We start from the raw sequence: 22,810 nt of genomic DNA, 5'->3' as shown, positions 1-22,810 counted from the left end.
GATCATTTGTTTTGGCTCGCATGTCTCTGTGGGTCTAGGACAGCAGGTTGGTGTCATCTGAAAAGTCAAGGTCCTCTAACTTCTGTGTGAGATCCCACTGTATACCCCTTGGCTTTTCTGTGGTCTTTTTCGTTGCCCAATCCACTACCAGTAGAAAGATCATGGATGACATAAAACATCCTTGTCTGATGCTTATAGTCATCTTGAATGGGTTAGTCAGTTTGCTGTTACATATTATGTGGCATGTCATATTTTCATAGAAGCTCTGAATGATGTTCACATATTTCTGTGGGATTCCATGGTGGTATAGCCTCTATCCACTGTGTCAATGGCTTTTTGGAAATCTATGAAATTCATGTACAGCAGTAACTGCCATTCAATAGACAGATCTGTGATGATATGTAAGGTTATTATTTGATCCATGTATGATTTCTGCTGTCTGATTCATGCCAGTTCTTGTCATAGCCTTGAATCTTCTGCTTTCTTTATTCTTCCTAGGATAACGTAACCACTTTCCTGGGGATTGACAGCAGGTGAATACCCCCTTCAGTTTTTGCATTGACTGAAGTCTCCTTTCTTTGGTAGCTCCACTATATAACCATTTTCCCACTCATCTGGTATTTTTTCAACTTCCCATATCTTTTGTAAGAGGCCTATCACTGTACAACTTCACTAGACTGTTGTCAGGAAGCACAACAGACACCAACAAGATGATGACAATTAAGACATCAGTGTGACGGGTTGGACCCCCCGATTTGGGGCGCAACTGGATGTGCTGGGGTGCCACTGAGCCCGCCTATCCTTCCAGCCTGGGTTCTCCTCACTCGGTGTTGCTGTGACAGGCTCTCAAGCCCCCTCCCAGCACACACACAGGTAGGGACACACCCAGCTGTAGAATCACACAGAATCTGCGATCAGCTCTCTGTGGGAGGACTCAGTGAGGGGATTGCCCAGCACTCCTGTGCACACACCCTCTGGAGTGTAACCCCAAAATTATATGGTCTTGCGCTGAATAGAGTTCTATATAGTGTAAGCTCATGAAAATCACCCCCTCCCTCAATGTGGAGGAAGATATGCACAATTCTTTGCCCCCCGAGTAATGAATTACACAAACTGGGTTTTAGAAACTGTTTATTAATTACAAAGGATGAATTTTAAATGATTATAAGGGATAGCAAATGGAACAAAGCATATTACTGAGCAAAGTAAACAAACACGCAACCTAAACTTAATTCACTAAAGAGACTGGTTACAAATAGTAATTTCTCACCCTAAATGTTGTTTTAGGCAGAGTTTCTGTAGCTTAGAGTTCCAGGTGTTTCTCTTCATGGGCTTGAGCCCCATCTCAGCCTGGGTCCGAGTCCTTTCTTCCCAGATTAGTCTTAGGTGTTTACAGCAGTCATCCTGGGTGGGAATTCAATGAAGAACCAGCAACCTGGATTAACTTACTCTCCAGCTTTAAATAGGATTTACATAGGGTGGGAATCTTGTGTGTCCCTGTTTGAGCTCCACCCTTCTTCAGTGGAAAAGTACCAGCGGTGTCCAAGGTGGTATTTCGTACCAGGAGACATCATCATATGGCCTTGCAGTGTTAAAGCAACCATGAGACCAGGTTTATTTGTAACGTCCACAGGAAGGAACTCCAGGAAGATAGGAGATCAGCATCTTCAAAGACCCATTGTCTTGCCTAATGGGCCTTCCAGGCTGATTTGCATACTGTCTGGTGGGCATTACCCAAGTATGCACACAGCTGTAATTGTTGCGTAGTCAATATTCCTAATTTCAGATACAAAAATGATACATGCATACAGATTGGATCATTACATTCAGTAAATCGCAACCTTTCCAATGATACCTCACATGACCCATCTTGCCTAAAACATATCTTAGCCATGTCATATCATAACAATATTTCTATGAAGAATATGGGGTGCAGTATCCCAATCAGAACAATTTAATATACGGGAGGCAGGACTTTAGTCAACTACTGAATGGCAAGCCAGTGGCTAACCGCCCCCTAGACACAGAGGAAGGAGAAGATCTGAGCATTGATCTAGGAACTATCACTAGAGTAGAAGTAGACAGGGCAGGCAATCAGTTGAAGAGTGGAAAGGCACCAGCTCCAATGATGGTCTTAAGCCACACTTGAAGAACACAGTAAACATTTTGATAGGCCTCGTCCAAAAGATATGTGAAGAAAGCGGGTCCTAGCAGATCACTTATAGCACAAGCCCTGAGTGAAGGGGGAACTTTGAGGTGGTAAAGGCCTATTCAAGGTTGCTTTGTTTTGCCATTGGGCAATAAAATGGCTGCCTGAGGAAAACCATCCAGCAGGACTCGAGATGTGGTGTCTATCCTTCCATGTCTGGGAGGTGGGACAGACTAATGAGAAGGGAAACTGATGCCCTGCACACTTGCAGTGTCATGACTGGCCCGGAGGGGATACGTGGCAATCGCAAACTGCATTTCAGTTGCCTTTGGAGAGTAATATGGGCTAATTTATCTCTCTATCTAAGATACTGACATGGCCCTGATTACTGTAGTATCTCAGCACCTCATAATCTTTAATGTGTTTATGCTCACAACACATCTGTGAGATGGGGAAGTGCTATTGTTCCCTTTTTACAGATGGGGCGTTGAGGGACAGAAACACTAAAGGGGGAATTTAAAAGGTATTTCGGTGCTTAACTGAGTTGCCCAAGGTTATACAAGAAGTCTGTGGAAGAGTAGGGAATTTAACCTTGATCTCCTGACTGCTCAGGTAGCGTTCTAACCACTCAACATATATTTAAGAATATACAGTAGTGACTTTGTATTTAGGTCATATTCATTTATTCACTTAAGACAGGGATTACTTCCCATGTAAAGGATAGCTCTGTGGTTAGGGAAGTAGCATAAGACTTCGGAGACCAAGGCTCAAATCCCTACTCTGCCACCGACTTCCTGCTTGAGCTCTGTGCCTCAGTTTCCCCATCTGTAGAATGGAGAGAATAGCACTCGCCTACCTCACGGGGGGTTGTAAAGAGAAACACATTAAATATCAGGGAGGGCTTTGAGCTCCACTAGTAAAAAAAAAGCACGATATTAGAGTTTGATAGTATTAAATATGTACCACAGCACACACTTAACTGAATAGACACTAACACTGAGGCTGCAATTAGGGGCCAGCCTACAAGAGAAAATTAAGTTACGTCGACGTACAGCCACTGCAGTAATTAAATCAGTTTTGCATGTCTACGTTAGCTCCTTCTGTCGGCAGTGTGTGTCCGCACCAAGACACACCGAATTAACTGTCAGGACAGGCATCGTGGGGCACTGACAGTCGGAGCCCTGCTGCCTATGGCTGACAGCCAGAGCCTTGCCAGGTGTTACCTGGAGCCCCGCCGCCTGACTCTGGCCAGGCTCCAGCTGTCAGCTGCCAACGTCTAACAGCCAGAACATTCTGCTGTAAGAAATGCAGCGTCTACCCTGACACTGTTGACGTAAGAACGTCACGCCAGTCGTAGAGGTGGAGTTAAGTCAGTCTAGTGGGCGACTTACATTGGCGGGAGTAACATTGTGGTGTATTTTCCACTGAATGCATCCGATGAAGTGAGCTGAGGCTCATGAAAGCTGATGCTCAAATAAATTTTTTAGTCTCTAAGGTGCCACAAGTACTTCTTTTCTTATTGTAGCGTAGATGTTTACAGAGTTAGGTCAACGTAAGGTGCCTTACGTGGCCCTAACTCCATAGTGTAGACCAGGCCTAAGGTTTTGCATTATAATGCACTGTGTGTCATGTACTTCCTCATCTGGAGACAGAAGGAGGTTTTTTGTGATGATACAGAATCTTGTCACTCTCATGGGCAACATATAGTATGGGTCTTGATGTATGGGCTCCTATAATTTATTTCCTTGCTTTTTATGGTTTGAGTTAGGGACATAGGAATATAGGACTGGAAGAAACCTTCTGGGCCATCAAGTCCAAGCACCTGCTACCACAGGCAATCCTGTCATACCATCCCATGGGTTGGCGGGGGAGGGTGTTTCCTCACACTTTCCCAACTTTATTCCCTTTTAAACCAAGTTTTGGTTTATACAATCTACAGCTATAATCTGGTAAAGAGCATGAATTCACAGGGAGCTTCAGCCGATTCGGCCAAGACAATGACAACGTTGACAATTTGTTTTTGTTCCAGTTCTTTGGTACAGGTGTACCGAGTGACCATGTGGCTTTTTAATACATAGCACATGGGTGGTACATGGGACTAGGTATTGGCCAACTTCGTGGAATTTGAAGGTTTGTGAACCTCAAACTATTTTTGGGGTTTCCAAAAGTGATTTGACTTTTAAGTGGGTTTAAATTAAAGAGAAGAGAGTCCATTAATGTCAATATCAACATTCCATTCTTCTGGAAGTGATCTCTTAGTTAACCAGCCTTGCGCACGCTCATCCAGTTTTATTACTGTATTCATGTGTTCTCAGATATGGACTGTTTATAGAATATGAATGACCAGGAAGTACTGAGAGTCCATTCTTGGATCAGAACTTCATTCTTCACGTGCTTTCCTTGAACACACTCTTACTGTGGATCCTTACCAGAAAATTCAAAGGCGCAAAATCAAATCTCATCCAGATTTAAGGCTCAAACCATATGCCAAATGAATTTCAGAGGGTAGTCAATCTGCTTCATATTGTGCCCTTCCAAACATCCTTTCTTCCATTTCTGTCTCTTTACTCTTAATCGCTGTGTCCTTGATGGATGGATTGGACCAAATCTGAAGTCACATCATTTTTTTTGTGGTTGAATTTGCAATTTACTGTGTTTTAGGGGGTGGTTTTTTATTTTGAGGTTGTTGTTTTTAACCCATCGAGACATGCAATTAATTTTCTCCTAATCTCTGTATTTCTCCCTTTGACCCGTGTTGAAATTCTGAAATGCCATTTATTAGAAATTCTGAAATTATGGGGATATAGCCGAAATAAGCATATGCTAATTTATTGTCAGACAACCTCTATTAGCAATAAGTATTTAACTCTGGTAAAATGTGTCTCGGGAACTGATACACCTTGGAGGTGGGAGCAGTATAAGAACCTAAATACAATAGAAGATCTTAGATTCGGTTTGAGTTTAAGACTTCCTTTACACACCATATTATCTAAAGCAGATTGGAACCCCAGCCTGTTCCTTCATTATGAATTCAACTGAGAAGATATCCCACGTAAAATGCCCATTCATTGATACACAATATGAGAATGAGATATTACTGGTCTACCTTGTAATTTCATGAAATGTTGCTGATTAAAAACTAAGTGACAAAACACGGATTGTCTGTGTAGTTTATTGAAGGCACAATGGGAAATGGAGAACTTTTGACAATCAGCAACAGCTAAGGTAGCACCACTAAAACTTTATACAAATACAACCAGGCATCATACTCAGAGATACTAGGCACCAAGAGCTCCCAGAGACTTCATTTGGAGGTGCTGGGTAGACCTTGGGGAGAAAAACTGTCAAAGAGAAAATTGGAAGAAAAATGCATTTTTCAGGACAGCAAAACTATACATGAATTTGGGTTGAATTTGGCAAATAGTCTCAGCTGGAAAAAAAACCGTTCAAGTTAAAATTTCCGAAAGAGTGCGATAATTCAGTTAGAAAAAATTGAAACTAACCGATTGGAAAGCGTCATTTCAATTCCACATTCTGTTTAGAGAATGTCAGTTCGATTCAACGTTTTGCCTAGAACACATCATTTCGATTGGACGTTCCAAACATTTAGTTTTGACCTGAACAAAATGTTTTCAGGTTTTTCAGTTCGGTGAGAAAAACCAAACCAAAACAAATTTGGTCTCAGTTCAAAACGAAACAATTGGTTTCTGATTATTCGCTTCAGCAACCAAGCTGAAAAATCAATTTTTCAACCCAGTTCGAGTGCAGAAGGCTTCTGAAAATCAGGCCAGGGAAAGCACAGTCCTGTGCACAATCAAATAAGGATTACACGTCTTTAGTGACAAGCAAGCTAAATTAAACACCTGTTGTTTAACTGCAAACAAAAGTGTGCTTTGGACATTGAGATTTCTTTGATTAAAATTTGACATTTCCTTTTTGTAAAACACATCATTAACGGCTCTAGAAACTAAGTTCCACATTTTACAGAGAGAGAAAAATTCTCTTCTCACTACCCTCTGGAAATGTCAAATCACGGTTCTCCTTTCTGAATCACTTTGGAAGGTGCTGTAGGAAGAGTATGTTTCCATGTACAAATTGCATGATTCATAAAGCTGCCAGTTGCAAGAAAACCCAGAGAGAGGGCAACGCAATTAATAGGCCCATGGGAGGGTGGTTTAGCAGCACAGAAAATGCCTAAAGGCAGCGACTCACTGAAATACAACGACATTATGAGCTGAAGGAAGTAATACTGCTGTGAACACCTGTTAACAAGGCTTCTAAGGAACAGACATTCAGAATGAGGAGACTACTGAAAATAGAACTTCCCTGAGACATCTCTCTTATCCTAATGAATGCTTATAGTTGGTCAGGGATTTTGCAATTTGTGTTGCTGTCAGCTGACTGAGAATTCATTTCATATCATTTTGGAAAGGGTGACTTTGTGCTTAAGTTTTGCACTGTGGTATTCCTGGCTGTGCTGTCTACAGATCCAGAGTTACATCCCCCTATGGAGCTACGCCGGTTTCTCTCACCACTTCACAACTTCCTGGAATTCCAGTGTTGCATGGCCCAGCTCCAGAGTTATCTACAGCTCCAGTGCTGGGTCCTCCAGCTGGAGAGCTGCCTAAATACTGGATGATAAATCCTCCGGTTTCAAAGGTGCAAACTCCATTTCCAGGATATCCACTACTGGTGACGTACCCTCCTCCATCTGGGCAGCAGGCTGTACCTCCAGAGACTTGTCCTGTGCCTACAGAGCTGGTTACGACTTTAGAACTGTAACCCCCACCTCCAGAGACGACTCCTCCAGGTGGACACCAATGCACACCTCCCGGGAGGTAGTGGCTACACACAGAGCTGACCACACCTCTGGATATGCAACTGCCACTTCTGGAGCTGAACCCTCCAGGTGGACAACAGTCTGCACCTTCAGGGATGTTTTGGCTACCTGCAATGCTGACTTCTCTTCTGGGGCAGACTCCTAAACTTTTGGAGCTAAAACCCCCACCGAGGGAACTGCATCTTCCATGCCCAGAGCTGTAGCCTCTACTTAAAGAGCCGTAACCACATCCACTTCCAACTCCAGCTGCTGTACCATAGTCTCCAGCTATGTTGGAGGAGTTGGTGACCACAGCTGCAAGAAAACACAGGGGCAGTAAGTTGAGCAGAAAGCTGGCACTCTCACAGGAAAAACCCAAAACTTGGAATAGCCCAATTGTGAATCCTCGGATTACTTACATACACTCACAGGCATCCCCAAACATATCCTGTTGGGGAAAGAAAAGAAAGATGAGTACTTCATCCCATCAACTAGCTCTACTTCTAGGAACTTGACGTTCATTTTTTTGTCACTTCAGCCTACCAACCAACCCACTCCATCCTTATGTGTTTCTCTCATCCCCTGCATTGCATCATGTCCAGGACAGGAGGCTCTCTCTTGTAAATACATTGTCTTGTGCGGTGGAGCTCTGGTAGCTGTTTGGATTTCCTAGGCAAACCTCATCTTCATCACTGAAAAGCCACTTAGAGATTGTTCCACAGTCGAGCTTTACGGTTTTTTGCACCCACCTGCTTTCTTCTCCTTCCAGCAGTTTCTTGTATGTAGTGATCTCGATATCCAGGGCCATCTTGACATTCAGGAGCTTCTGGTAATCACGCAGCATGCATGCCAGCTCATCCTTGGCCTTCTGGAGAGCGTTCTGCAGTTCAATGTGTTTACCTCGAGCATCTTTAAGAGCACAATCACCGCGCTGCTCAGCATCACAAATGGCTGTTTGCAGACAGGCAATCTGCCAAGGGAGAAAACGGAAGACGTTACTGACGTGTCTTTACCAGAGCTCCAAGCTATCAGCCTCTGGATTCGCTTCCCATGTTTCAGTTTCAATTCAGAAGAACGGACACATAGCTGAGGAAAGCCTAACATCTTGGAAGCTGTATACCTCGTTTCATGGCCTTCTTTCAAGATACTCCAAGTGCCCATAATAAGGTCTACCTGTTATAGAACAGATGACATTGCTTAGTAGTATGGCATAATTTTGGCATCTCCCTCAAAGGCATGAAGTATTGGCCGCTATCAAAGGCTAGATGCTGGGTTTGCTGGTGTATCCGCTATTCTATGGTATTCCCATAGGTCTCGTAATGGGGGCACTCACCTCTTGAGCACCTCTTAGTGGCTGGGTGTGGTACCACAGATCTTTTCTCACCCCTGGCACCCCCTTCAGGCTGCCAGCCAACCTTGGTGGGACTTCAGCAGCTTGGCCCTCTGGCTGAGTCACCGAGTCCAAATGAACTCCTTCCGGGGTGGGTATTACACAATCTATTTGCCCTTAGTAGGGCCTTCAGTCCTGGCTCTGTGACCCTTTAAATACAGCCCTTTTTTGGGCTCCCAATTCAGTCCTGTCTCCTTTGTGGGGTTGATACCACTTTGCTTATGGCCAATAGGGGAACCTGGGCCTGCCCACTACTCTGGAGTCCCACCCAAGGACCCTATACACAGCAGCCATGTACGGCTTACCTCAATCCTTCACTTTCCCTGAGCCTCTTTCTACCAGCACTTTTATCTCCAGCCCTACCTCCGCGCCAATGTCCTCAGGTTCTTCGCCTCTGCAATCCCAACTACGTAAGTTCAGCCAGAGATAACCTCTGGCTAATTCCCCAGCTCCCTTGGCCAGAGAGCAGCCCCTGTTTTCACTCATCTAGTCCCAGCCTGGAACTGACCTGCTCAGACCCTGTAGCAACTTTTACCTGAGCCTGCTGGGCTCTGATTGGCTGAACGTCTCTTTTTTTTTTTTTTCCAAGAGAACGACTGGGGCTGCCTTGCAATTCCTCTCGCTGCATCTAGCGGGTGCTAAATTGTGGCAGAGGATGGAACCGAAAGGGAAACCGAAGACAAGGGAGAAAACGTAGTCTCTGAGGAGACCAGACTTGAGAAAGAAAAGGCTTGCTTGTCATGCTACTACTGCTCTCACTAACGCTCATCCTTAGAGTTACCCTCCCACATTTTCAAAGGGCGGTAAGAAGAATTAACCCGGTTGAATAAGAAGGGACAGAACCCGATTCTCATTTGCACTCAGGCCCCAGCTCTGGCCGTGTAAAGGAGCCTTCAAAAGAAAGTAAATGTAATTTATACGTACTATATGGCCACTGGCAGAGTGGTGAAAGGAGCCTGAATGTGATTGAAAATAAAGCCCAAAATCACTTTCCCTTTTATTACATGTAATTTCTCTTTTCCCATCACCACTACTTTCCTTGACAAGCGAAAGGTGATGACGATTCTCAAAATCCTTGAATTTGGCTAGACAAAGTCTACTCAATAAGTTGAAGAAGTGAAATTACGTCTTAAGGGCTGGATGCTTCAGTGTGGATCCTGTTTGCAGAGTTGTTGTAGCCATCTTCTATGAGGGTTGCCAGTTTTGGTTGGATTTATTCCTAGAGGTTTCATCACATGACATCATCTTTAATTAAAAATTAATCTTTAATTCCTGGATTCTCCAGGACAATCCTGAAGGGTTGGCAATCCTATCTTCTATAATACTTCGAATTGTGGTGGTGGGTTTTTTTTAAACAATTGGCCTCATTCATTCCAACCTAGCAACCATCTCAGATCAGTCTTGGTTCATGCCACAGACACAATGGCATCATTCAGAACCAGAGCATAATTCCCAGCCATACAGTATTCAAAGATAGCAGCCATACTAATACACCTGGCATATTCATCGGAAAATCAAAACATCAAAATCACTCCTACCTGTTTCTTTATATGGTCAGTCTCACCCTGCAGCTTCTGGATCAGGCGGGTTAGCTCTGCAATCTCATGCTTGTTTCTCTCTAGATCCTCACAGAATCTGCCCCTTTTGTCCTGAAGCTCCTCGAACTGGTATCCAGAAACAAATTGATTGTTAATTGAACTTGCACATACAATAGCCTGTATCGTACCTGTGTCATTTGCTACTCACCCTGGTTTGGTACAAAACATCAACTTCTTCTTTGCTCTTCTGAGCAATCTCTTTATACCAGCCTTCAACGTTCTTGATTATGCAGTCCGTGTCCAAGTCTCTGCTGTTGTCCATTTTCACAACAACTGCGGTGTCGCAGAACCGGCCATCCATCTGAGCTCTCTCCTGCAATCGCATAAAGTCTTGGGTATCATTTAAAGCCCCCTCCCTTATCCATACTTCCACGATGTTCACTCAAGGACAAAGGGTCTCTCTTCACTGGGCTAGTTCTGATCCTGCAACTAAAGACCAATGTAAAGGGCTTTGCCTGTGAGAAATACAGAAGTCTTTCCTCTTAGGAGTAGGGGCAGGCCAACCAGGTAGGTAGGACGTGTCCAATTTCTGCTGGATTTGGGGAGGAAAAGACAGGTCTCATTGTTCCCATGCATACTGGTTTGTCACCAGATAGATCCAGGATGAAGATTCATGCATTATGGTGTAACGTTATATAGGCTTCATAATTCCGTGTTTAGGGGTGGATTAGTAAATGTTTCTTAGAGGCAATCAACTAGGTGGAGTTTCTAGCTTTGGAGTCCTTGCTGCCTGTAGTAATTTGGACTCTATGCAACATGATGGTGATTTCAAGGAGAAGCATGGTACTGAATTTCCATGCAGGTGGCATGAGAAGAATCCTTACCTCATCAAACACACATCTCAGAAATTCCAGCTTCTGCTTCAACACGGTCATGTTCACCTCTAGCTCTTCCTTGTGCAGCAAGGCACAGTCTGCCTCCTGAGGAAAAAAGGCCACAGGTATTCCAAAACACTGGGGAAACAGTATCAGAGGCAAAGCCTGTGGTCTGTGTCCATCAGGCTTGTGGAACAGAATGTCTCGATTTGACAGGCTTCCTCAAGGGGCTCCCCTGCCTCCTAGAGGAAAAGCAACCCACCTCAAAGTCAGTAGGGAGGAAAAGTCCTCTTCGTTACTTAGAACTTGGTGGAAAACCCAGTATTGACTACTGAAAGTTTAAATATGAACTCTAAATATTCAGTGTTTTTGTCTCATTTTCTGAGATCAACCTACAATAGATCTGGCAAGGAAGAAAAATTAAGATGCCCCTCTTTAGATTATTGAAATATCAGTCATTAGTGGGCCTTTACTCTTCCATGCATCCATGCAAAATGGTTATAGCTATATTTACAGATCCACACTTTCTCTTTTAGCCACCTGAATTTCTCACCTTCTTGAGCACCACAAACTCAGTCTCTGCCGCTGTGCGCCTGCTGATTTCCTCTTCATACCTGTGGGAAAAGAGAAGAGACAGCGGTGGGTCAGTTTCGTCAACTGCCATAACACACATGAGCAATATTTTTCTCTTTCAACTTGAAATCAACGTTGGGCCTATTTCACCAATCACCAATTGGGGGTTGGACTAGATGACCTCCTGAGGTCCCTTCCACCCCTGATATTCTATGAATTGCAAATGCCATTTCAATCGATATCATTGTTGTTAGATATTTGGCGGCGTGTGTGTGTTCTCTCTGCATGCTGCACTGGCTCTGGCCAGATAACCCATACAGCAGGCTTCGGATCAAACTGCTCAATAAGACCACAAGACTTGGTTTCGTGGCAAAGGTGCCCGGCCAGGTTTTATCATCAACAAAGCACAGTAACGGCACCTAGCAGACGCGCCGAAGATACTAAGACATGTATGCTTGTGACAATGGATGCAGTTCAGTCACTGGTGGGACTTTCCACTGCTCCGTAGGCTGGCCAAAGACCATATATTGGAGATATATTTTTAATACACGGATACAAACAAATTACAAATGATGTATCAGGGTGCCACCCGCTGACGTATTTGGGTGCCACTCACTGCCTTGTACATGTTGATTTGATGAAAACATTTTTATTCATTTTGCTGTTATCCTGACCTTGTCTTTAGGATGGGTCAGTGTGTTCCTGTTATCTGTGGGGAATGTGCTGGAATCGAGGTGTTCTGGTACCACCCTTCTGGGATATGTATTTTTGCAATATCAGCCCTGTGCTTGCCAAGTTCTGTGAGTAGGGCCTGCCTCTTGCTCACAACCTGACTTTGCTTCATATTGGCAAAGTTTTGGCCACTACTTTAGTTCAGGCCTCAGGCCTCATAACAGGCCTCTAATACAAGGGCTTAGGTCTCAGGCTCTATTCCTACCACAACAGTTATACCAGCTAAAGACTGGAATAATTCAGTGATGAATCAGGCCACAATTTTTTTCATTTCCCACAGTAGCTAAAGGAGATCACAAGAAACAGAGCAAAGTGAGAAGAAAACAAATGATGGATAATCTCTTACTTGGATTTCAATTCATCCACAAGCTTCCTTGATGCAGACTCTTCACAGGCCAGTTGTTCCTTGTCACTTAACAAACCCTCAAGCTGCTTCCTCAGGCTGCAAATATAATTCTCAAAGCACTGCTCGAGATTTTTCTGGGGGGCTGGAGGAACAGACTGCTGCAAGAGGTTCCATTTGGTCTCCAGCACCTTGTTCTGCTGCTCCAGGTGTCGAACCTGTAAATCAAAAAATTCAGCAATTTTTTAAATCTCCAAAAGCTGCCACTGAAGAAATGAAAAAAGAAAGAAATTAGGACCTTCAGTTAAACTGTCCTCTTTGATTCAGGAACTATTACTGGAATTCCAGAGGCAGGAACAGAATATTTGGCAACTAGAGGGCCAAAGGAAGCAGATCTTTGGAAAATGATACTTAATAGTAACTCCCCCCCTCCTCTGAGTAATCATAAATATATATCAAAGTTGAATACATTTTAAGCTAACAAATACTGTATTCCATTCATCTTCATATTACATGTATCCCCATGGTTTTGAAATGCACAGGAATGATATTAATATCATTTTGTGTGTCATATATAAACGTCAAAAGGCCAAGAAAATAAATTTAAGGCTAAAGCTCTATCTGTCTCCTCGTCCAGGTACTTCAAAGGAGAGTAATGCTGAATGTAAACTAAAGAGGATCAAAAACTAATTCGGTGTCATTGAATGGTGACTGCCCGGATAGTGCCCAGCAAATTGCAAATTAAGGAGGTGACAGTCTTTTCATAACCATGTCATTCCATTGACTTCACTACAATTATTCTTAAATTTATATGTGTGAATGGAATCAAGGCCAGATGTTGCATTCCTTTCAATGAACTAAATAATGACTCCAAAAAAACGCTTTGTTTCCCATCCTCGGATGAGAACAATAGTGCCATTGTTTCTGTTCCACTTAGCACAAACCATTCTCAATGGCAGCATAACTTTAATGCAGACCTCACTGGAGAATGAGGAAACAACGGACTTGAAGGGTGACTGCAGACAACCATCACCCAGGCATGTTTGGTCTTTCATATTGTTTCTTTAATAGCTTTGTAGATGTTAAGGCAAGAGGAACCACTGCGGTCATCTAGTCTGACCTGACACAACCCAGGCCATAGAATTTTACCCAACAGTTCCTGCATCATAGAACCATAGAAGATCAGGGTTGGAAGAGACCTCTGGAGGTCATCTAGTCCAACCCCCTGCTCAAAGCAGGACCAACCCCAACTAAATCATCCCAGCCAGGGCTTTGTCAAGCCTGACCTTAAAAACCTCTAAGGATGGAGACTGCACCACCTCCCTAGGTAACCCATTGCAGTGCTTCACCACCCTTCTAGTGAAACAGTGTTTCCTAATATCCAACCTAGACCTCCCTCACTGCAACTTGAGACCACTGCTTCTTGTTCTGTCATCTGCCACCACTGAGAACAGCCGAGCGCCATCCTCTTTGGAACTCCCCTTCTTAACTTCTGATTGAGACAGAGTAGATCTTTTAGAAAGCCATCTAGCCTTAGTTTAAAGCCTTCAAGTGACGGAGACTTTCCAAAGAGTTAAGTACCGCAGTGGCTCTGTCTCGGGGCATGATCCAACTCCAGTTAAGTGAATTTGGGTGTCTTTCCACTGATTTCAGTAGGGATTTGACTGGGCCCCAACCCAAGGACAATCTGTTGCTCTTGTTCCGAAGGTCACAGTCTGAATGTGGGGAAATTTGGATCTGGATGCAGATCCAGATTAGAAATCTGCACCATGGGCCAACCTCTTTGTTTTATTAAAAGAAATATAGAAAACATCTATTCTCTCACCTTGTCAATGAAGCAGGCAAATTGGTTGTTCAGGGTCTTCATCTGCTCCCTCTCGTGTTCTCGTGCCTGATGTTCTTGTGGGTCAACTCCTACGCAGAGCGGCTTCAGGAGGGACTCATCGACGCTGACCCCTCGGATACCCTCATTGCTGCAATCGGCATAACCTCCGAAAGTTCCATAGCCTCTGGGTCCGCAAAGACCTACCCTGCCGCTAAAACCTCCAGAGTTGCCATAACCTGCACTGCCCCAACCTGTGCTACCATAGCCATAACCCCCGTAGCATCCAGCACCGCTAGGGCTGCCCCCAGCATCGACAATTCTTATGCTTCCACCCAGGTGGCAGACACTCCTGCTGCTGTAGCCAATAACTCCACATCTTTCGACCGGCGGGCCAACGGAGGCCGTGCAGGTTCGATGTCCGTTTAGGCCACAGACGTCAGAAGCAGAACTGAAGCCCTTTCGTCCAACGGTGGAGCTTGCAAAAAACGTCTGTCTGTTCATGGTGGCGTATTTGAAGTGGGAATAAGTGTCAAGGGAGCTGCGGTGTGACACGGCAGCAAAAAGTGAAGGAGAAAGGACTCCTCTGATGTGACACCTTGACATTACCCCTTATATATGCTAGCGAAGCTGGGCTTGGCTGGATCAGAAAATTAATTCCGAGTTTTCAAGGGTTTGGTTTGCCTAGCAGCAGCAGCAGGTGCTTTGCTACTTGCAATGGTTCATAGTAAACATTAACCACTTATGAAATAATAATGCATTTAAAATGCTTTGTTTGCAAGCTTTGCTCAGAAGATATTGTTGTTTAAAGTATTCTCATTTTATACTAATTATAGCTTAGCGGATGTATTCATGAGAGTCTTCATAGTTTGTTTGCAATTGTGGTTTTTATTCTTCTGTCCCTTGGGTTTTATAATGCGACAATACATTCTGCAGATTTGCCTTTTACGGATATAGTTTCAAGAGCTGTCCTTTTTCCTCCCACCAGTGTGCTGGGCTCATGTTTGGTGAATTTTTTCAGTCAAACAGTAAACTTGCCAGAAAATGCATTTTCAGGGTGACCAAAGCTATTTACAAAATCACGTCAAATGCAGCAAATAGCTTTGTCTGGGGGGAGGGGGAATAGAAAAAAAGTCAAAATTTATAGCATTTGCTAGAAACTACTAAGCTTATCCAACAGATCCTCAGTTGGATCCATTTGATATGCCTGCACCTTGACCCCCATTATATAGGAGTTCTTATATCCACTCAAATAAAATCATAATTTCTTTAGGTTTGGTTGGGAATATGTACAAGTAACAAAAACAGACCACAGAGGAATCTCAGTCAAACCATCATGTTCATTGCATTTCTACGCCCCATCTAGCTAATGAAGAGAGCGTTCCTGTCTTTTAGCTCTTGTGGTGAAGTTAATTAATGAGTAAATGCTCTTCAAAAAAGGTTGTTTGGCTGTGCAGTCCCAGCCAATCCTAAATAGATGAACACGTCACCAATACCTTGAAAGGAGAAAATTCAGACACTTTCATTTTCTGCATGGCTTTGGGGAACTCACTGCAGAAGACTTTCGGGTGTTGAAACTAGCCTGGGAGCAGGATGTGGACAGGGTTCCTCCCTTGTTTTTGAAGAAGCGTCATCTGGCTTGCAATTTTAACAAGCTCTGTATCATCTTGTCTCTAAATGAAGAACAGCAAAGTTCCCTTCGGGCCATCATTCTCCCACTTGATCTTGGCAGGGACCTGTGCTGCATTATCACAAGAAATCTGTCCTTTCTCCTGTGGCACTATGATCACTGAGCATTCAGAGAGGTAAAGCGGCAAGCACTTCAGACTCCTCTCTCGTGTTAATATGTCGCTGTACAGCTTGTTTATTAAGATTTTGATCAGATACAAATGCCCAGCACCAAAATGCACCCAGGCAAACATTGAAAAACCACAGGAACATAGGAGAGACAACCAAGGAGCAATTTGGTGTAAGAGCAACATTTCTTCCACTCCCCAACACGTCATTTAATCACCAGCTAAATGACCAATGCAACTTAAACCACCTCTGCACTTTCTCCACTGCCTTGGGCCTCCCTCAGTGCCTGCTCGGACTGATGGGCTTTCAAGGCAGAAGGTCAAACAAATGTGGCTATTTCAGACCACAGTGGGCATGCCAAAAGAAAAGAGCTGTTTCACGGAACACCCTGCCAGCTGCTTTCACCCCTTTATAACAAAGGGGGACAAGGTCAAGGGGGACTCAGCTTATCCCAACTGTGACACTGTGACATGTGGAGAGCAGTGGTGTTTCAAATAGGCAGGTTTCAGACTTGTTCAACACGCTAAACCTTTGCGGAGACATTTTCCAAGAGATGCTGGGGATCTTACGCCTGCGTAACACACAAAGACAATGTGAAACCGTTGAGCACTCCTTAAAATATTCACTCCTTTGGTCCTGAATCCTCCAAAGGGGGGTTAAGTGGGACTTAACTACTGCACAGGTCTTCTGAATGAGTTGCCTGTAACAGGAGAACTTCTCAAAGCTCTCCGTGGTTCATTATTTCTCAAAGGATTCATTGCTTCAACTTATAACAGGGGACCGGACTCAATGATCCAGTGTCTTCCAGTCCTATGTTCGCTCTTTGTTTTCACATTGCTTGAATCTCAACTTCTGAGCACAAAATTAGTGATACCCAGTGTAAAGCCTGCACACGCACACACACACACTGCGATTAAACAAGCAAAGTAGGTCTAGGTTGGATATTAGGAAACACTATTTCACTAGGAGGGTGGTGAAGCACTGGAATGGGTTACCTAGGGAGGTGGTGAAATCTCCATCCTTAGAGGTTTTTAAGGCCCAGCTTGACAAAGCCCTGGTTGGGATGATTTAGTTGGTGTTGGTCCTGCTTTGAGCAGGGGATTGGACTAGATGACCTCCTGAGGTCTCTTCCATCCCTAATCTTCTATGATTCTATGATGTGTACATGATATACCAGTGCATAGTAATTAACGTGTAAATGTGATGCTGTAGCAAAGTACAAGCATACTTTGATCTTCCTCAAGAGGCTGTCCTTCCCCCTCCAGAACTACAGTGGTAATAAATGTGTGGTTTAATGGGACTCCCAAATACTGGATTAAGAGATATATCCATGGCTGTAAAAGTGCATATAAATCAAAGCCTGAATAAAACAAACACTAATGACCACATCTAGGTCTTGGTTACACCCATCTGAATCTGGAATAATAGTTCTAAACATGATCTACAAAGGCAGGCCAGAGAGAGAGAGAGAATGCTGGTGCCCCAGTAGAACTGATTCTCTAGGTGAAGAGCATTCTTAAATTTCTGCAGCGTGATAGGAGGAATGGAGGAGATGGTATGATGGGATAACATGATTTTGGCAATTAATTGATCTTTAAATATTCATGGTAAATAGGCCCAGTGGCCTGTGATGGGATGTTAGATGGGGTGGGATCTGAGTTACTACAGAAAATTCTTTTCTGGGTATCCAGCTGGTGAATCTTGCCCATATGCTCAGGGTTTAGCTGATCGCCATATTTGGGGTCGGGAAGGAATTTTCCTCCAGGGCAGATTGGAAAAAGCCTTGGAGGTTTTTCACCTTCCTCTGTAGCATGGGGCACGGGTCACTTGCTAGAGGATCCTCTGCTCCTTGGAGTCTTTAAACCACGATTTGAGGACTTCAATAGCTCAGACATAGGTGAGAGGTTTTTCACAGGAGTGGGTGGGTGGGATTCTGTGGCCTGCGTTGCGCAGGAGGTCAGACTAGATGAGCACAATGGTCCCTTCTGATCTTAATATCTATGAATCTATGAATGCTAAATTGTAATCTCAAAATTGATTCACTGTGAATAGTTCACAGCCTGATTTACTGTTTACCCCGCCCCCTTCTATTTGCAGTTTAGGACTATCTGAGTTCTGAAGTATGGTTAGAGGTCCAGTACTGCCAGAACTGTATCCATTCTTATGCTAGCCCCGTACCCGAGCACTATAGTCCACTGCTCACCTGATCACTGTCTCCAGGTTTTCCTGATCTCGTTTACACAGGTTTTACAACACACTAACTCCATTGGCATAACTACCAAAACACTCTGGTCATGGGTGGCACATGACCCGCAGGCTGGGGGAGGCTAAGCTCCCCAACTCCGAAGTGCCAGGAGGGCGGGCGGTGCGGCCCCAGCCTGAGCCGGGGACACTGCACAGGGGGTGTTAAGGCTGATTCCCCACTCTGGCGCTTCAAGTGCAGGTGGTGGGGGCCCACGAGGATTTTAAAAATTAATACTGGCCACTCCAGGCTTGTATTAAACTCCCAAGGTCACAGCTTCACTCTGACCTTGGATGGGTAGATGCTGCCACCACCCAAATCAAAACCCCTTGGAACCCAGGAAGGCGCACTTGGGAATTCCTTCCTGTGGGAGTGCCCTCAAGTCCTTTCACCCCCTGCCCGCTCCGGGGAAGAGCTGAGAAAGGAAAACAAAGAAATCAGCTGTTACCACCAGCTAATTAAAAAACATGGCACAAACCTCTTAAGACACAAAAATTCAAATCCTGCTCTTAAAAAAAAAAGTAAATTTTATTAAAAACAAAAAAGAAAGAAAATGCATCTGAAAACTCAGGCTATTGCTAGATTTCTTTAAAAGAGTAATTTCAAAAATTAAGCACCCAAAATAGTTTTCAGGGGATTCAGCTTAAAGGTTACAAGCAACAAAAGCCTCTGGGGTTAAGCACAGAGGGGTCCACAAGTAGATAAGAAATAAGCAGAAATAAACCTAATGCATCTTTCTAAACATTCCTGATCTACTTACATATCTGGGTTGTTAAATAAATAGTTCTAGATATGATCTGAGGATTTTCCTATCTGGCCTTCAGCTTCTTACAGCTTAACTGCTTCCCTGTTCCCCTCTTTCCCAGAGGACAACAACAGCACACAAAGGGAAAGCTCCCCCCCTCCCCCCCCCAGTTTTAAAAAGTTCTAGCCTTTCCATTGGCTTTTTTGGTCAGGTGCCCACCCCCTTTCTTTACCTGTGGAATTTTTTAATCCTTTACAGGTAAAGCAAGCATAGAACAGCCACCAGGAAGGACTTTATAGCTAACAGGTTGTCTGGGTGTCCATAAAAGGGAGCTACCCCCCACCCCTTCATTTATCACAGGGGGACTGGAGCTGCGCACTGGAAGGAGGGAGGCTGGGGGCAGAGCCTGGGTGGGGCCATGCCGAGCTATCTGGGGAGGTACAGCCTCCCCCAGCCTACGGTACCCGCCGCCCATGTCACTGGTGTACACAAGCTTAGACTCACTGATTAATGGTGGCTGTTGGGAAGGCATTAAAGCTGGTTGGGAAATGAAATCACACACCAAAAAAGTCCAAATGACATTGCATCTTCAGTTTCTGGTGCAGAGTGTGTTCAAACACTCTGGTGCAGAGTGTTTAGTGTGTGACACTAAACTGGGAGGAGAGGTAGATACGCTGGAGGGTAGGGATAGGATACAGCGGGACCTAGACAAATTGGAGGATTGGGCCAAAAGAAATCTGATGAGGTTCAACAAGGACAAGTGCAGAGTCCTGCACTTAGGACGGAAGAATCCCATGCACGGCTACAGACTAGGGACCGAATGGCTCGGCAGCAGTTCTGCAGAAAAGGACCTAGGGGTTACAGTGGACGAGAAGTTGGATATGAGTCAACAGTGTGCCCTTGTTGCCAAGAAGGCCAATGGCATTTTGGGATGTATAAGTAGGGGCATTGCCAGCAGATCGAGGGACGTGATCGTTCCCCTCTATTCGACATTGGTGAGGCCTCATCTGGAGTACTGTGTCCAGTTTTGGGCCCCACACTACAAGAAGGATGTGGAAAAATTGGAAAGAGTCCAGCGGAGGGCAACAAAAATGATTAGGGGACTGGAACACATGACTTGTGAGGAGAGGCTGAGGGAACTGGGGATGTTTAGTCTTCAGAAGAGAAGAATGAGGGGGGATTTGCTAGCTGCTTTCAGCTACCTGAAAGGGGGTTCCAAAGAGGATGGCTCTAGCCTGTTCTCAGTGGTAGCAGATGACAGAACAAGGAGTAATGGTCTCAAGTTGCAGTGGGGGAGATTTAGGTTGGATATTAGGAAAAAAATTTTCACTATGAGGGTGGTGAAGCACTGGAATGTGTTACCTAGGGAGGTGGTGGAATCTCCTTCCCTAGAAGTTTTTAAGGTCAGGCTTGACAAAGCCCTGGCTGGGATGATTTAGTTGGTGTTGGTCCTGCTTTGAGCAGGGGGTTGGACTAGATGACCTCCTGAGGTCCCTTCCAACCCTGATATTCTATGATTCTATGATTCAAATGGCAAAGTCCACATTCTCCCTTTTGCTGGGATTGCAGGACATAACTGGACACCTAAACTTACTTTTGATGTTATTTTTGTATTTTGAGGATTTCCTGATGATTTATTGGTGTGACCTCTAGCTGAATTCTAAGATATTGACCTTCAGGGGGACTAATCAAATCTTTAAAGTTAAGTACACGCTTAACTGTCCTGTTGAATCACAGCCTAGAGATGAAAGAAACCACAAACTCTTCCACTGCTATTCCACTGTTGTGTAGCAGGTGGCAGCACCTTCTCCACTGTACGGCAACATGGTCCCCACTCCATTCTCAACTGAGACACACGTACACCTCCAGATGAGCATACTGTGATTGCTTCATTGCTCTTTCCAATTATATACCCAGTTACGTTCCTTATATGGTTTTCTTTGTTAAGGACGGAGCTTGCTTTTCTACTGCTTACAAGTGAGGTAAGAGTAGAGTTGTTTACCCTTATCATGGAAAGAGGTCTTCCATATTTCGAAAATCAACACCTAACTATGCCGGAGACTGCTATTATAGTTAATGTTGAAATGTCATTACTCTGGCAGTAGTTTCCTGGTTAACTACCATGTAAGTAGATCTCCAGTTGTATCACTGTGTTCATACACTATCTGGTACAAAACACTTACGACCTGGTTCTCCTTTACACTTAAGGCATGTCAAGACTGCAGTCAGGTGGCATGAACGAAAAAGTTTGGGGACCACTGTCTTAAAGAGAGATCTCCTTATTAGGCACATGGGTTACACAGACAGCTCAGTAGGTGAATGCTACCTTAGTGTGCGTGCAGCTCAGGCATGAAAATTTCAACAGGAGCCCATGACCCAGGCAGACCAAGACATAAAGTTTAGGTGTAGAATCACCATGGCCAGAATGAAAAACATGTCCCTGCCCACTGACAGCAATTCACATTGTAATATCCATTCCTGATCATAACCATTCCATAGAAAACCAGACATGCCACATGGAAGTTATATTATCAATAATCCCCTCCATCTCAGAGCAGCTTTGCCAGCAAGATTTTAAAACAGAGATCCTTGTAACTTTTGGTTTATTTAGTGGGTCTCTAGCTGTCTTTAGGTATCTTGTCATGTTATTTATCAACCCCCTTTTGCTAAATGTGTTACTCTTCTCTCTGATTAAACGTATGCTGTCTACGTCATGGGTTGTATTTGGCTCTGAATTCTCTCTTTTCCTATTGCACCTTGGGAAATGTTTCAGGAAATGACGTAATGAGCTCTCTGGGCCTGATTCTCCTCTCACTTTCACCAATGTCAATCAGAAATAATTCTGCAAATCAATGGAATTATACCTCCGTGAAACTGGTGTAATGGGCATCAGAGTTGGCCTTGTAGGAATTGAATTTCTACAACCTTTTTTAGTTGTCTTTGATCAGTTCAGACAGTCATCCCCTAACGAGGAATGCGAGTGAGAAAAATTGTCAAAATCCATTTCACTCTATGCAATCAGCAGTGAGTATTTACTGTTGCTTGTGTGCAGCAAAGTATTCTGACTGCGTTCTCGGTGTATTCTGTGTGGCAAAGTCTGTGCTCTTTATACATAAAATGTACCACCATTCCCTGTGCTTTGATGTTTGTCTAAAGCTCTAAACTTTCTTCTGTACCTCCAGTAGAATGCACGAAGAATGAATGTGTTGTCACTGAGTTTGGAACGTTTCATATGAGCACAAGAATCTCTCATTCCCAGATTGTGTAACCATGTGTGAGTTGTCTACCTAGCATTCAGATCAATCTGCTCATTAGAGATTATGAAGTAACAAGCCAAGATTTCAATCCTGTTCAGAGAACATGACATGAGTCAGATCCTAGGCTCCAGTGCAAATTGGTGTTGCTCCAGTGAAGTCAGTTGAGGTACATGGATTGATTCCAGCCAAGGATCTTGCTCATTGTATTTAATCGAAGTTTTAAGACTTACAAAGAGTCTAGTCTCTTTAGGTTTGTATGCTACATCCATCAGGATGGTAGGAGAGTCCCTGAGGCCCACTGTTATACGAGTTAAAAGGTGACTGCAACTAGGGTTATTCTGAAAATAAATTGGAAATAGAATATCAGAGGTGGAAGGGACCTCAAGAGGTCACCTAGTCCAACCCCCTGCTCAAAGCAGGACTAATCCCCCATTTTTGCCCTAGATCCCTAAATGGCCCCCCTCAAGGTTTGAACTCACAACCCTAGGTTTAGTAGGCCAATACTCAAACCACTGAGCTATCCCTCCC

General features: G+C 44.1%; 1 protein-coding gene across 1 annotated transcript; it reads right to left on the bottom strand.

Moving 5' to 3' along the window:
* Positions 1-6,654: 6,654 nt before the first annotated feature.
* LOC141975423 (keratin, type II cytoskeletal 73-like) lies at positions 6,655-14,745 on the bottom strand. Its single transcript, XM_074935790.1, has 9 exons — positions 14,245-14,745; positions 12,423-12,637; positions 11,325-11,385; positions 10,781-10,876; positions 10,105-10,269; positions 9,897-10,022; positions 7,718-7,938; positions 7,388-7,416; positions 6,655-7,283 (listed from the first exon to the last, which is right to left on the bottom strand). The coding sequence occupies exons 1-9, from the start codon at positions 14,743-14,745 to the stop codon at positions 6,655-6,657; spliced, it is 2,043 nt and encodes a 680-aa protein (XP_074791891.1).
* Positions 14,746-22,810: the final 8,065 nt, after the last annotated feature.

The sequence above is a fragment of the Natator depressus genome, chromosome 20, assembly GCF_965152275.1.
Source record: "Natator depressus isolate rNatDep1 chromosome 20, rNatDep2.hap1, whole genome shotgun sequence".
Taxonomy (NCBI): Eukaryota; Metazoa; Chordata; order Testudines; family Cheloniidae; genus Natator; species Natator depressus.
The sequence above is the reverse complement of the archived record's forward strand: the minus strand, read 5'-3'. Positions and strand labels throughout refer to the sequence as shown.